The sequence below is a fragment of the Hyperolius riggenbachi genome, chromosome 7 (genome assembly GCF_040937935.1).
Source record: "Hyperolius riggenbachi isolate aHypRig1 chromosome 7, aHypRig1.pri, whole genome shotgun sequence".
NCBI classification, from domain to species: domain Eukaryota; kingdom Metazoa; phylum Chordata; class Amphibia; order Anura; family Hyperoliidae; genus Hyperolius; species Hyperolius riggenbachi.
The window spans coordinates 303,285,775-303,301,572 of NC_090652.1; the positions used below are offsets into that span (position 1 = coordinate 303,285,775).

A 15,798-nucleotide genomic window follows, 5' to 3' on the forward strand; every position below is an offset into this window, starting at 1 on the left:
GGTCGGCAAGTGGTTACCATATAGATCAGTGGGAACATTAGAGAAAACACCTACCTTGCTTTCTGTTTCATTCTGCACTGCACAGCTTGTTTCTTATCAGACCTGATAAAATCCCCGACTGAGCACTCAGTCTGGCTTTGCTATAATGACTCCGCTATAATGATTCCTGAGCAGAGCCACAAGGGGCAGGCTTGGGCTTGAAAAGACACCAGAGAACACAGACTCAGCTATAAATATTCCTGAGCAAAGACAGACTGAATGCTCAATCGGGATTTTATCAGGGCTGATAAAAAGCAATCTGAACAGTTAAAAATGAAACAGAGAGCAGAGTAGATGTTTTCTCTAATGTTCCCACTGATATATATGGTAAAATACATGAGGGTGCTTTGTCTCTGGTTCCTGCAGCCCATAAGTGTAATGTATGTCTGATTGTTTATATCATACTTCCAATGCACACATTTTACTCATTTATAAAACACTCCGTTATCTATTGGCTTCTTGTAAATAAAGTGGACCTGAACTCTTGCACAGGACAGAAGGAAAGCATAGAGAAATGCACCCTGTATGTATTTAGAGAGTTTAGCCTGTCTAATTCCCCCTCATCTGTGACTAATCACAAGTGTAGTTTGACCTCTCAGCTGTGTCAGCTGGCTGCCTTGGCAGTGCAGCTAATTTGTAAACACCAGATGTTAACCCTATGTCTGCTTCCATGAGAGCAGGAAGTAGACACACTGCAGATTTATTGCAGGATTTGTATCCGCTGTAACACATAAAAGTGTTTATTTAAAGGTTATTATGCTGCTCCAGTGCTGAGTTCAGTGCCCCTTTAATAATAGTAATAAAAGGAGTTGAGCAATGGCAGCTCCTAGATGTTTCCTATCACAGATGTCCTGTACTGCCAGCCTCCTGGCCATGGCACGGCTGTCTGCCTCAGTATCGATATTCCTGCATGAGTGGCGGCTGTTGTCAGCAGACTCAGCAGTCAGACTGGTAGCACCGCTCCCGCCGTCCAGCACAAATGAGAGCGCACAGATAAAAGCTTTGCGCCTCTCACGTGCGGTCCCCCGGGAGGAGGAGAGATGCTTGTTGACTGCCATGACAGAGCTAATATTGGTTCCAGGTCAGAGGTCACAGGCTGGCGGCGAGATGTTAAACACTATCTGTGTCCCGGGAACAGGTGCCAAATAACTGGAGTCAAGGACGGAACCCATCGACATGTCAGCACCTAATATAACAGATCCTGAGCGGTGACCACAGGGACATTTGGTGGCATTTATCTTTAACGAGAAGGCAGCAATAAGATTTTCACGTTATATTGGCAAAACCGTCCAATGACAAATCTGTTTTAAAGAGGAACTGTAGTGAAAATAACATAATGAATAACCTATTATGGTAATTTATAAATTATTTACTAAGCTTTTCCCATTGTAAAATCTTTCCTCTCCCTGATTTATATTCTGAAATACATCAAAGGTGGTGACATCTTTAGTCCTGCCAGGTGCAGCTCTGTGGAATGTTCATTTAGGGCTGGTTCAGACGGACGTTTGTGCAGCGTCTACTGCCAGCGTTTGGGGCTTGGCGTTAAACGCTCCCATTCAAGTGAATGGGAGCGTTTGTACCAAGCTTTTACGCGCGTTTACACGAACGCGGCGTTCGGGTCCCGATTTTCCCTGGCGTTCAAGGAGCCCCTGGAAGCTACATGTAGCTTCCAGGGGCGGTTAACCGCGACGGGTAATGTCCCCCTAGGGGAAGAAAAAATGCGAACGCAACGCGAACGCTGCTGAAAGCCTGAACGCATCACGAACGCAACGCCATCGAACGCAACGCCTCTGAACGTCCGTCTGAACCAGCCCTTACAGAGAGGGAGATACTGCTTTCCTGGCAGTTGGAAACGGTCATTTCCTACAATGCAATGAGGATCACAGATGGCAAACTGTCAGGACCATGGTCATGACCTCACACTGTGGGACCCAGCGCTGCAAGGCAAGAGCGCTAACCACTATGCCACCGTGCTGCCCATATATATATATATATATATATATATATATATATATATATATATATAGTTATTTTTAATGCCAGTTCTGCAATGTATACAGTATATAAGTGTTTTTGCTCTCCCCTAGCCAGTCTAAAATCTGAATATTTCTCCCCCTTATCTTTCAAATGGATACAGGGACATAAAAGAGTAACTGTCAAAATCACTATGCTAGACATAATTACAGGATACCTGAAGTAAGAGGCAGCAATATTTATTTCCTTTTATACAATACCAGTTGCCTAACAGCCCTGCTAATCTATTTGGCTGCTGTAGTGTCTGAATCACACCAGAAACAAGCATGCACCATGTGCAGTCTACAGTCAGAGACATCTTATCTGCAGGCTTGTTCAGGGTCTATGTATAATGGTATTAGAGGCAGAAAATCAGCAGGGCTGCCAGGCAACTGGCATTGCTTACAGGGAAATAAATAGGACTGCCTCCATATCCCTCTCACTTCAGGTGTCCTTTAAGGCGGTAATATTTCCCTCCGGGCTGCTCATTCAGAAGCTATAGGATGAGCAATGGAGGCAGAGGCGTACGTAGTAGTACACTGCGGGGGAGTCGGGCACCGGGAGAGCCCAATGACACTAGACTCCCCGGCGGCGTTAAATACTATTCCCCCTCCGAATTGTCGCAACTTAGAGGGAGGTGTAATTTGGTGTTCGGCAATCGCTGGAGTCCCAAATTACTCTGAAGCGCCCCGCGCAGCATAATATTGCAGCTGAGCACCTGCCTTGGGTCAGACACCATCAAAGAAAAACATTTCATGACTGATTGATAACAAGCGATATTATTTCAGCCTGGCCACACGACATGCAATGCTTCTTTTCCTGCAGTTACACTTTCAGGCAGGCAGAGATTCAGACCTCTGACGTTTCCCTCCCTGCAGATGACATCATCGTGACGTTACCTTTGAAAGCTTCATCTAGATCCTCCTTCCCGAAGACGATCCCGAGATCGTGAATGGCGCACGTGTGGAACTGCACGCGGAATATCACGTCACGCGTCGTGTTGCGGAACTTCTTGTGGTAGCACTTCAGCTGCAAAGAGGAAATATAGACGGGATGAGTGTTATGGCTGCCGCACTGACGCAACACAAACCAGATGTACCCATAGCAGTGATCCCTCCCATTATATCTGCCAGTACTGACTAATCAGATTCTCCATAGCAGTGACCCCTCCCATTATATCTGCCAGTACCGACCAACCAGATACTCCAAAGCAGTGACCCCGCCCATTATAACTGCCAGTACCGACCAATCAGATTCTCCATAGCAGTGACCCCTCCCATTATATCTGCCAATACTGACCAATCAGATTTTCCGTAGCAGTGACCCCTCCCATTATATCTGCCAGTACCGACCAATCAGATTCTCCATAGCAGTGACCCCTCCCGTTATATCTGCCAATACCGACCAATCAGATTCTCCCTTCCATCCTGTGACTGCTGTCACGTGTGGGGCCTGATGATGTAGCCTGTGTATCTAAAGTTCTGACAGCCAATCACACTTTCCCTTTCCGGCTGTGATGGAAGCGAGAGTCACATGTGGTTATATCGTCTTTCCAATGATTTTCAGATGAGAATAGCAGATCGATGTAGGCAAGTATAGGACAGCTCTTTAATCTAGTCCAGGGGTCCCCAATCATTTTGGGCCGAGTCAACATACTTCAGACTGCTGGGGGACCGGAGTATACATAAGATGATGTAGAAGTATTTGGGCACCAGACAGTAAAGCATACCCAGGTGACAACGTGCAGATCCAATTGGACAGCAGAGTCATCGGATGTGGAATTTGATTGGAAACCAGCGAAATGACTGCTTTCTGGCTTCCATGTGGATGGGCGGTGCCAACACTGCTATTCTATATGCGGACCACCAATATTTAAAGATGTAGCTGACCGCATCTATAAGTAATACATTTTGTGTGTGTGTGTGTGGGGGGGGGGGGGGGCGGTAAAAAAGCGTCAGGGGGCCGCATTCGGCCCGCGGACCTTAGTTTGAGGACCACTGATCTAGACTCTTATTCCTATGCCACATATGCATATTATGGCGAGAACATGTCTGGGACCGGTCCTTCCGGTAGACCACAGTGCCCCCTCAATCAGCTTATGACATACAGCAGAGATGGCGATCTTACCAGGATGTCTCCTTTCAGCAGCAGCCCCGGCTCTATGGTGATACAGATGCTGGTCTGGCTGTCTCCCTGAACGTTGCTGAAGAGAACATGGAAAACTATTACAATACAGCAGTCTAAAGAAAATACAATTCTGGGATGCAAGAAACAGGAAATAAATTCATGAGATGCCAGTATACTACTCCCCCTGTATAATACACTTGTAGTATACTACTCCCCCTGTATAATACACTTGTAAGCCCACACCTGGAGTATGAGATACAGTTTTGGGCACCACACTATAGGAAGGAGATTAAATTGAACCTGAGATAAAAATAAACTAATGGGATAAACAATTGGATCTGTCGTTCTACTCCTACAAATAACTTTTTTATTAGACATATCAAGGTTTTTTGTTTTTTTTATGTATAAACATTTACAAAGCAGATTTCATGTTTTATAGTCTCTGCTCAATTGCAGTGTCTCAAGAGTCCCAGAGTGAAAATACATGAACGATTGACCTTTTAATCTTTTCTCTTGCAGTCAGAAGCCCAGTTATCTGCTTAGGAAAGTGTTTTATAGCTGTAATTTGTTATCAGTGACTAGGTCCCGACTGGAGAAAAAAACTGTCAGTTTCATAGCTGAATATTAACTCTTTCAGGCAGGGTAAAAAGATGAGCACAGCATAGGTTCCTGTATGCTTGCCACTTTATATTCACACCTATCTCATCATGTCACATGTCATTTCGAGCGCACTTTAAAGAGACTCTGTAACAAAATGTTCAGCCTTATTTCTTCTATCCTATAAGTTCCTATACCTGTTCTAATGTGGTCTGTCTTACTGCAGCCTTTTCTAGTTGCACAGTGGCTGTGTTATCTCTGTTATATGATCTAATCCTCTCTCTTCTGTCGGCTCTGGCTGGAATGTGCTGCACTGCTTGTCATTGGCAGAAGCTTTACACACCCTCTCCAAGCTCTGTATGAGTCAGAGACTGAGCTACTCTCAAGCCTATCACACTCTAGTTAGAAGCCATGTCATTTGTTTGTAAACACTGCCTAAAAATGGCAATTACAAGCCAGGATTGCAGCAGGGAGAGGCAGAAACAGCACAGAGGGGCCCAGGAGAAAATAATGAATAGAATGGTATGCTTTTTGCTGTAAGAAGTTTAGAGTACAGATTCTCTTTAAAGGACCCCTATCGCGAAAATCATAAAATTTTAAATACATGTAAACACATACAAATAAGAAGTACATTTCATCCAGAGTAAAACGAGATGTAAATGACTTTTAACCTATGTTGCTGTCACTTACAGTAGGTAATAGAAATCTGACAGAACCAACAGGGTTTGGACTAGCCCATCTCCTCATGGGGTATTCTCAGGGTTTTCAGTATTTTCAAAATACACTTATTGAATGGCAGTTGCTCAGTCCAACTGCCCAAAAAAAGTGTGCAGAAAGCAGGGAGTCTGACCAGCATCTTTGTATAAATCCTTTTCAGGGATTTATACAAAGATATAAAGAATAAAGGCCATGCTGAGAATCCCCCATGAAGAAATGGACTAGTCCAAAACCTGTCGGTTCTGTCAGTTTTCTACTACCTACTGTAAGTGACAGCAACATAGGAGAAAAGTCACTTGTGGCTCATTTTACTCTGGAAGAAACATAGTTCTTATCTGTATGTTTTTACACGTATATTAAATTGTATGATTTTCGCAATAGTGGTACTAGAACAGGTACAAAGATGGGGAACGAAATAAATCAGAGGGATGGAAGAGCTCACTTACTACTTAGCATGGGAAAAATATGGTTGAGGAGTGACCTGATTAACGTGTATGAATAAATCAGAGGGCAATACAAAACCTTGGCAGACCAGCTTTGTGTCCCTAGACTTATACAATTGTCTACGGTACATGATCTATGTATGGAGGAAAAAAGTTTTGCCATCTATTTAGTAGGGATGCTCGGAAAATTCCGTGATTCCGGCCGGAATTAGGTTAATTCCGATTCCGGTAGTCAAATCGGAATTTCTATACCTCTCAAACGGAATTCCGCGGAAATTTTATAATTCCGACGGAATTTTCCGGAATAACACAATAATAAAAATCTCTCTCTCTCTCTCCTCCTCCTCCTAGCTATGGTATATAAGCATGCTTTTCAAAAAGTACAAATCCTTAATCATGCTACTTTTTCTATCGAATTGATCATAATGGAAGTATGGTTTATTCTACCGCCAGCTTTAGCATGTAGTGTGGGTCATGGTCTAGAGGGTAAGACAGATACCTACTACACACTAGGTTCTGGATTCAAATCCCAGCTATGGTATATAAGCTGTTTTGAAAATCTGCAATTCCCTACTGCATTGGATGGATGGATGGATGGATGGAGAGGAGGAGGGGGAGGGAGAGAGAGAGAAAGAAAGAGAGAGAGAGAGAGAGAAAGAGAGAAAGAGAGAGAGAGAGAGATTTTAAAATTTTTCCGACGGAATTCCGTATAAATCGGAATTCCGCGGAACTGTCCCGGTATACCGTCGGAATGGAACGGTAACGGAATTGCTATATGTCGGAATGCGGAATTGTGCCGGAAACGGAAATCGGCTATTCCGACCATGCCTGCTATTTAGGAAGGGGTTCTTTAATTGCGAATTACGATGCAAAATTACGATTATGTGAAATTTGTGCACATCACTATTTTGAAGCCACCCCCTGAAAATGTTGGTGAGGTGACATGCTGGTACCTTTAGTTCCAGAACAGCTGCAAAGCCCCCCAGCTCTCTATAAATGTCCCTCTATGTGTGAGCAGAAATACAGCACAGAGGACCCATTTACTGCTGATGGAAAAATCCCATTCCTCAGTCAGACAAGATGGCCGACAGGGCGCCTATGTCAGTTGCTATGGACACCCACTAGCCGGAGGTCAGAGTGCAAGGGGAGCTGGCGGAAAGAGGCAGGAAGTAGAGGGGGCCTGGGAAAAAATGTTCCATGGTGGTAAACAAGCCAAGTATGTGGGAATCAACAAGAAGATCGGAACAATATGAGAGGGAATAAAAATAGTCGCTTTATAAATAAACCACCGCGCAACAAATAAATAACCGGAGTGGGGGATGGGGGTGTTTTTATTTGGGAATGAAAGTACAAAGTATGTAAGAACACAAGGACGCTTCGGCTCACAGTACAGTCACATGTTTACAAACACTAAGGGCCGTTTTCCACTGGCTGCGATCTGCTTCAAAAAGTTTTTAGTAATGGAGTTTTTCATTGTCGTTCTTTCATTGATTTCGATATCGATTGTTGTCTAACTAATTATGACATGCGATTAAAGGTGCCCAAACATGAGACGATGTATGGGCAGATCAACCAAGAGACAGATCTCCCTCTGATCAGAGAGAAATCCCATACGCCACAGGCCAATTCGTGATCGATTTCAGCATGAAAGCTTTTGGGAATCGGCCTTGTGCCGTCGACTCTAATGTAACAGTGTTCTCCCCAGACTTTTTTTTCCAGCCGGGTGGCATGAAAAAGTAGCCGGGTGGGGCAATATGAGAGAATGCAGGGCAGGTGCTTCTCTGCACAATTCTGCTTACAGCAGAGGAGGTGGTGAATCGGTGACAGCTGGGTGCTCACAAAAACTAGCCGGGTGGAGGACCCGCCTAAAAGAGCTTGGGGAGAACGCTGTGTAAAATGTTACCCCGATGCTGTATACATTACCTGTCCGATGCTCCGGGCTCAGTCCTTATACATGCGTCCCACGTGGTTGCCGGCTTTTACGTGGGCGTGTGTGACGGTACACATGCACTTACGTAATGCTGGTAACCACATGGGGTGCGTGTATGCGGACAGAGACCGAAGCCAGCGTCGGACTGGTAAAGTATACAGCACCGGGGAAACATCTTACATTAGGGGCGGCAGAGCCGGGGGTTCCATGGCGTTCGTCGCTCGTCCTGATCTCGCACAACGTTACCACTGCGCCCCCAATCGAGAAGGTCGGCACTACATATTGTAGCATGTCTGATCGTTAATCGGGCATGCTCTTGGCGAGGGTCGATCGGCCTCCGAGTCGCCCGCTGTATGGCCACCTTTAGAATTTCGATTGATTGGCTGTGTGACTGTCCTCTTTGTTGTAGGAGGGGATTTTTTGTTCTTTGAATACTAGGTTTTGTTTTTTTTTCTTTTCACGTATCAGCATGCCATATTATTTGATAGATAGTCGTCCGATTGGATTTTCGTCAAAGCAAAATTTGGATTTTCTTGTTGGTTGTGATAGATGGGAAGCAAAGATTGGTTCGTTCATGGTGTAGTGAACGATTTTTCTTCCGATCAGAACGATCTGATCCCTCGAACGATTTTTCGCTAGAAATTGGATCGTTAATGGCCACCTTAATATTTTTCATTTACAATCCAGCTCTGTGATAGTTGGGATAGCCAATGGCAGTGTTCTCCCCAGAAATTTTTTCCAGCCGGTCGGCATGAAAAAGTAGCCGGGTGGGACATGATGGGGGAATTCAGGATTGGTGCAACTCTGCATACAGCATCAGAGGAAGAAGGAGGGAAGCGGATGACAGCGGGTGGTCACCAAAATTAGCCGGGTGGAGCACCCGGCTAAAAGAGCCTGGGAAGAACACTGAATGGGGACATCCTAAGTGATCCAGGCAACCTGGGCTGAGCTTTCCTGCAAACATATTCTATAAACAGGTAAATGGCTGCAGCCCTCACCCTGGGTTAAATTAGAAGACAGTGGGAGGTTGCTGAGAGGTTAGGAAATTAGCAACGGTGAGACTGGAGCTGTAAATCTCTGAACCACGTATTCCACACAACTTTCTGATGTACTGGCTATAATCTGATATGAGCCAGGCTAGGATGGCAAGCCTTGATCCCTAAACAACTGACAGTTATTAATTAATGCAGTCTGGGTTTGCTTAATCACCACCCAAGGTTGTCTCCACCAAAGAGGTTCAGAGATCTGCAAAGATTTCATGACAAGTGGAATGTTTTGTTTTGTTTTTTAATAAAATTTCAACCTAACCGAGTCAGCCAATAATGGGCGTCAGGAACTCCAAATTTCTGCTGTCAGCAATGGCTAAACAATAGAATAGTTTGTCGCTAACATGGATGCAGTAGCAGGCAATTGTAGGAGGTTTGTGGTAATCTGTCGCCCTCTAGTGGGTAAATGATGAACACACATGCTAAAGCTTATATAGTAGTCTACGACCTGCTGCTACCATCACAATTCCTTCAGATCTGGGTGAGGGTCTCTAGGTGTGAACCCACAACGTGATTTTTGTAATTCATTTTTTCCTGACCACAATCATTTTTGTGATTTAACTTAAAGTGAGCCAGAGACGAAGCACCCTCATGTATTTTACCATATAGATCAGTGGGAACATTAGAGAAAACACCTACCATGCTTTCTGTTTCATTCTGCACTGCACAGCTTGCTTCTAATCAGCCCTGATAAAATCCCCGACTGAGCATTCAGTCTGGCTTTGCTATAATGACTCAGCTATAATGATTCCTGAGCAGAGCCAGCAGGGGGCAGGCTTGGACATGAAAAAAAAAAAGAGAACACAGACTGAGCTATAAATACTCCTGAGCAAAGCCAGACTGAATGCTCAGTCGAGGATTTTATCAGGTCTGATTAGAAGCAAGCTGTGCAGTGCAGAATGAAACAGAAAGCATGGTAGGTGTTTTCTCTAATGTTCTCAACAATATACAGTATATGGCAAAATACATGAGGGTGCTTCGTCTCTGGTTCCCTTTAACATTGTTTAATGGAAATTCATTAAATGATGTTCCACGACGGCAGACTACCTGTGATCGTTCATTTTAAACGACCATTCTGACTGATCACATCGCGGATCAAAGTAAAGATGTCTCAACGGACTTTAGTGGGAATTTACTGCAATCGTTTACGCGTCTCGTCATTTGTGCAATCATGAAAGATTGATCGGGGAACGTTCGCCCATCGCCGCAGATTCCCTTATCCATCTTCATATGGGTACCTAGCTTAGCAATCAGTTAAACACAGCACTTGGTTCATCAATGGAAAGCCTCTGGCCGCAAGATGAGATGACATTATCTTTTGTTTCCATTCCTTTATCAGATACATTTAGTAAACATTAGCAAAGTGCCGAAACTGAGCTGTACTGAGCTGAGAAGCAGAAACAGCTGAGAAGGGATCACTAGAAATATTTTTAACAAATAAATACAGCAGCTATGCAATAAAATGCAATGGCAGCTTTCAGAGCAGATAAACTGAACTCTGGGAATTTGTAAACAGACAATATTACTTGTGCACAAAAGCAAATTTGGTAACTTTATGGATAATAAAAAGTAGGAAAACACATTTGTATTGACTGTTATGCTTGAGTTTTTACTCACTTTAATGTAAAGCATCATTTATTACATTTGATTATATTTAACAAACATCTGACAAAAGACTAATATAAAAATCAATGATCTTACTATATTCCTGAAGTATAGACAGGCTGCATGGCTTGGTAGATCTTCAGGAAAGGGCGACAGCCTGGGCAGGAGACGGAGAGGGAGAGAAAGGAAAGTTATATGATGGCTTCAAGTATCAGGCTGTTGCCTACTCAATACAAGTAGACAGGAAAATAACTGACAGCTAAAAAGAACTGCAGCGACATATAATAAGGCTGGGTTCACACATAAAAGGTGTCCAGTCCTGTCGAAAGGTGGCATCATTCCTTAAAGAGAACCCGAGGTGGGGTTCTGACAATGCTAGTTGCACACAGAGGCTGGGTCTGCCTAAACAGCCCAGCCTCTGTTGCTATCCAGATCCTCCCTAAGTTCCCCCTGCGCTCTGCTATCCCCCATAAATCACAGCCACGTTGTCAACACAACAGCATGTCACAGGGTTTATCTCTGTACTGTCAGTCTCGGTGCTCCCCCGCCTCCAGCATAGCTCCGGTCCCCGCCCGCGTCCCTTCCCTCTCTGCTGATTGGAGGGAAGGGATGCGGGCGGGGACCGGAGCTATGCAGGAGGCAGGGGGAGCGCCGAGACTGACAGTAAAGAGGCAAACACAGCGTGCCTGTGATTTATGGGGGCCAGGAGAGCGCAGGGGGGACTTAGGGGGGATTGGGATAGCAACAGAGACTGGGCAGTATAGGCAGACCCAGCCTCTGTGTGCAGCTAGCATTGTCAGAACCCACCTCGGGTTCTCTTTAAGAGTTTTCTTGGTTCACACATAAATCTGTACACTTCCTGTCCAGTCCAGCCAGTTATGTATTCATTTTGTATCAGTTTTCTATGGGAGTGTTCACACATAAAATACCTATAGTTCCAATCCTGTCAGGAAAAAAACTGATAGAAAACTGATGCAAAACTGACAGGACTGAAGCGGAAATGTACAGAATTATGTGTGAACCAATTTATTGCCTTCTACTATATGTCACTACGGTGCCTCTTTAAAGGGAACCTATAGTGAGAGGGATACAGATGTTGCCATATTTAATTCTCTTTTAAACAATGCAGATTGCCTGGCTGTCCTGCTGATCCTCTGCCTTTAATACTATTTGCCATAGACCCTGAACAAGCATGCAGATCAGGTGCTGTGACTGAAGTGTGACTGGGTTAGCTGCATGCTTCTTTTGGGTGTGTAATTCACACACTACTGCAGCCAAACAGATCAGCAGGATAGCCAGGCAACTGGTATTGTTTAAAAGGAAATGAATATGGAAGCCTAGCTTTAGGTTCCCGTTAAAGGACAGGTCCGGGGTAAAAAAGTAAGATCTACTTGCCTGGGGCTTCCTCCAGCCCCTGGCAGCCTATCTGTCCCTCACCGCAGCTCCGCTCCAAGTCGGTGTCCCCTCCATTGCAGATGCCGACCTCACCAGGTCAGCATCTTCGCTCCCGGCCAAGGAAGCACAACTGCGAGCGGTGCAGCTGCGCAGTCGCAAAAGAAGTCTATCACAGAGGAGACCACAGGACACCGGCTGGAAGCCCAGCTGCAGCGAGGGACACATAGGCTGCCAGGGGCTGGAGGAAGCCCCAGGTAAGAAGATCTTGATTTTTTTTTTTATCTCGGATGTGTCCTTTTTTTGCGGCGCTCGGCCGCGGGTGGGTTTTTTTTTTTTACAATGAAGCTAGCCTAGCGCTAGCTACATAATTCCCCCTTCCCTGCGGCATCCTGCCCACCCCTCCGATCGCCGCCAGCGATCATACCCAACAGGAAATTCCGCTCTGAACGGGATTACCTGTTAGGGCTTCCCTCGTCGCCATGACGACGATCGGAATGACGTCATGACGTCAGGGGGAGTTCCGATTCACCCCATAGTGCAGCCTGGCGGTGATTGGCCAGGTTGCGCTGAGGGTCGGGGGGGGGGGGGGGGGGCCTCTTTCGCAGCGGACCGGCGGCGATCAAACTAAACATGCAACTAGCAAAGTGCTAGCTGCGCGTTTTAAAAAAAAAAGACCCACCAGGGGCTGAGCAATCCATGGCGGCGGTAATGGACGAGCTGGGCTCGTCCACACCGCTAAGGTGGTTAAAGGTGGCCACACGATACAATAAAATGATCCAATTTTACAACAATTTGATAAATATGATTGGATCTCCCGAAAAAAATTGAAAGCTTTTTTTAAATTAGACTGAAAAATCCGATTTCTCGTTTTTTCTATTTTTATCACTCAGGAATTTTTTCTTAAATTTTTCTAAAGATTGTCTGGTGTGTTAGTTTGTCAATTCACTAATATACACACCCGAGCAATTTTCTCAGAGTTTCCAATCATTTTGGGGAGAAATTGAATATGTGTGTGGTACATAGGTCAGATTTTTGAAATGTTATGCTGGGAATACACCTTGAGATTTTTTTTGGCAGATAGATGGTTTGATAGATAATTTCCGACACGTCCGATCTGATTTTCGATAGTTTTTCTGATCGATTTCTCATAGAAGTAAATGGAAATCAATTAGAAAAACGATTGGACAGTAAATCTGCTGGACAATCTCATCGTGTATTCCCAGCATTACAATCAGTCAGAAAAATTGTTTGCAATTCTTAAATTGGACAGATATTTAAAAAACTGTATGGTGTGTGGCCACCTTACTATAGATCACAATTTTATACATGCCCATATGAAAGGAACAGTGCATACATAGGGCCTGTCTCCACTACACACAGAATGGATGCAGAAACACTGACTCCAATGAATGCCTATGGGAAAATCTGCATCAGAAAAATCACGTTTAGTGGAAACAGGCCCATAGGCATTCATTGGAGTCAGTTTTTCTGTATCCAATCTGCATCCAATCTGCGCATAGTGGAAACAGGCCCTTAGAAGGACAGCTGTCGCTATGATTGCACAGCCGCCACACAATGATCACATGACACAGCTTACCTCCTTTAGACTCGAAGTTGGGGATGCCGTGCATGATGACATGATGGAGGAACAGAGGCTTGTTGTTCATTTTAATGGCGCCGGACAAGAGGCCGCTGAAGTAATGTATATACCTGCCAATACAGGAGAGGGGCTATATGAGAAAACATCATGTGTAGTCTGTTAAAGGGGCACCATGGCAAAAAAAATTTAAAAATATGAAAACACATACAAATAAGAAGTACGCTTTTTCCAGAGTAAAATGAGCCATACATTACTCTTTTCCTATGTTGCTGTCACTTACAGTAGGTAGTAGAAATCTGACAGAAGCGACAGGTTTTGGACTAGTCCATCTCTTTATAGGGGATTCTCAGGGATTTATGTATTTTTAAAAGCACTTAGTGAATGGCAGTCGCTCTGTCCAACTGCCAAAAAACTGTGTAGGGAGCAGGGAAGCTGCCCAGCATCATTGTTTAAAGTGAACCAGAGACGAAGCACCCTCATGTATTTTACCATATATATCAGTGGGGACATTAGAGAAAACATCTACCCGGCTCTCCGTTTCATTTTTAACTGTTCAGCCTGCTTCTTATCAGCCATGATAAAATCCCTGACTGAGCATTCAGTCTGGCTTTGCTCAGGAATTCTTATAGCGGAGTCTGTGTTCTCTGGTGTCTTTTCAAGCCCAAGCCCGCCCCCTTCTGGCTCTGCTCAGGAATCATTATACCTGAGTCATTATAACAAAGCCAGACTGTATGCTCAGTTGGGGATTTTGTAGGGGCTGATAACAAGCAGGCTGAACAGTGAAGGATGAAACAGAGAGCAGGGTAGGTGTTTTCTCTAATGTTCCCACTGATATATATAGTAAAATACATGAGGGTGCTTCGTCTCTGGTTCACTTTAAATCCTTTTTAGGGAATATCTTTATAAAGAATAAAAGTGTTGCTGAGAATCCCCTATGAAGAGATGGACTAGTCCAAAACCTGTCGCTTCTGTCAGATTTCTACTACTTACTGTAAGTGACAGCAACATAGGAGAAAAGTAATTTATGGCTCATTTTACTCTGGAAAAAACGTACTTCTTATTTGTCATTCATTTTACATTTTACAATTTTTCGCCATAGTGCCCCTTTTTAATGAAAACCGCATCAGACCGCCATACTCCATACTCCATAGAGACAATGCAGAGGAGCAAATACAGAGCAACTTCAGTTACATACGCAAAATGTGGGACATGTCACATGACAGGCCAAGTGTGCTTTGCTGATGCAGTACAGGTTATTTCCTCTGTCTGGATGCGCCCGATAGGCGGGTCAATGAAGTGTGACGCCCATAATTTAACTAAAAACCACTGGAGCAGTTCCTTCCCATTTTCAACATAAACTTTTGCAGGAGAAAAAAAATTCCCATAAGAGGCAGCTGAGCTTATTGACCAGCAGAACTTTCTAGTGCTATGTGGGCGTGTCTGCAGATGATCTGCACAATCTCTGCAAAGGAAGTTTGGGTGTGACGTTCACCAAGCAAATGTTAATTGCTCAAGCTCAATTTGCATACAATTTTGTCTAAAGCCGCATGCAAGCCACAATAAACGCCTTATTATGGTAATTGTCTCTATTCGATAGATTGAGATATCAGTTTGTAGTTTTCCTCGCCAACGTGTAACAACGGAATGGAAGTGCCTCGGTACCACTGGCACCATAACACCGGAAGTGCCGCCATACTGATATATTCAGCATTCAGTACAGGAAACACAGGAGAGGACATTAATATCTTCATTTAACTTTTCACATATTTGGGTACAAGTATATATATATTTTTTTGTTTTTACATTTTGCCGAGAACATTTTGAACTCATATTTACATTTAATATTACACACATAGTTCAGTGGAAGTTATTCTCACAGAGATGTGATCTGCATTTTATTCTTTCGCCACAATAATGGTTATGTCTCCTGTACAAGCAAACTTTGCAAGAAGAACACTGCCCTCTTGTGGCCGAGCCATGCAGTTATGTATACCAATAAAGTGTATAAGTACTACTGATAGTGAGAGTGATAAGGAGGCTGCCATATTTATTTCCTTTTAAGCAATACCAGTTGCCTGGCTGTCCTGCTGATCCCTCTGCCTCTAATACTTTAAGCCATAGACCCTGAACAAGCTGCAGCAGATCAGGTGTGACATTATTGTCAGATTAGCTGCATGCTGTTCCTGGTGTTATTCAGACATTACTGCAGCCAAATAGATCAGAGGCTGGCAGGCAACTGGTATTGTTTTAAAGGAAATAAATATGGCAGTCTCCATGTCACTCTCA

The 15,798-nt window shown here is 44.2% G+C and overlaps 1 protein-coding gene across 11 annotated transcripts in view; it reads right to left on the reverse strand.

The window, feature by feature from the left end:
• Positions 1-15,798, reverse strand: part of TNS1 (tensin 1) — a 608,338-nt gene that overhangs the window by 138,993 nt on the left and 453,547 nt on the right. For all 11 annotated transcript variants that reach the window (XM_068246095.1, XM_068246100.1, XM_068246098.1 and 8 more), the window contains 4 exons: positions 13,510-13,622; positions 10,614-10,674; positions 4,180-4,255; positions 2,952-3,081 (listed from right to left, as the gene is read on the reverse strand). In XM_068246095.1, the coding sequence (XP_068102196.1) occupies positions 2,952-3,081; positions 4,180-4,255; positions 10,614-10,674; positions 13,510-13,622 (380 nt within the window). The remainder of the gene's footprint in view (positions 1-2,951; positions 3,082-4,179; positions 4,256-10,613; positions 10,675-13,509; positions 13,623-15,798) is intronic.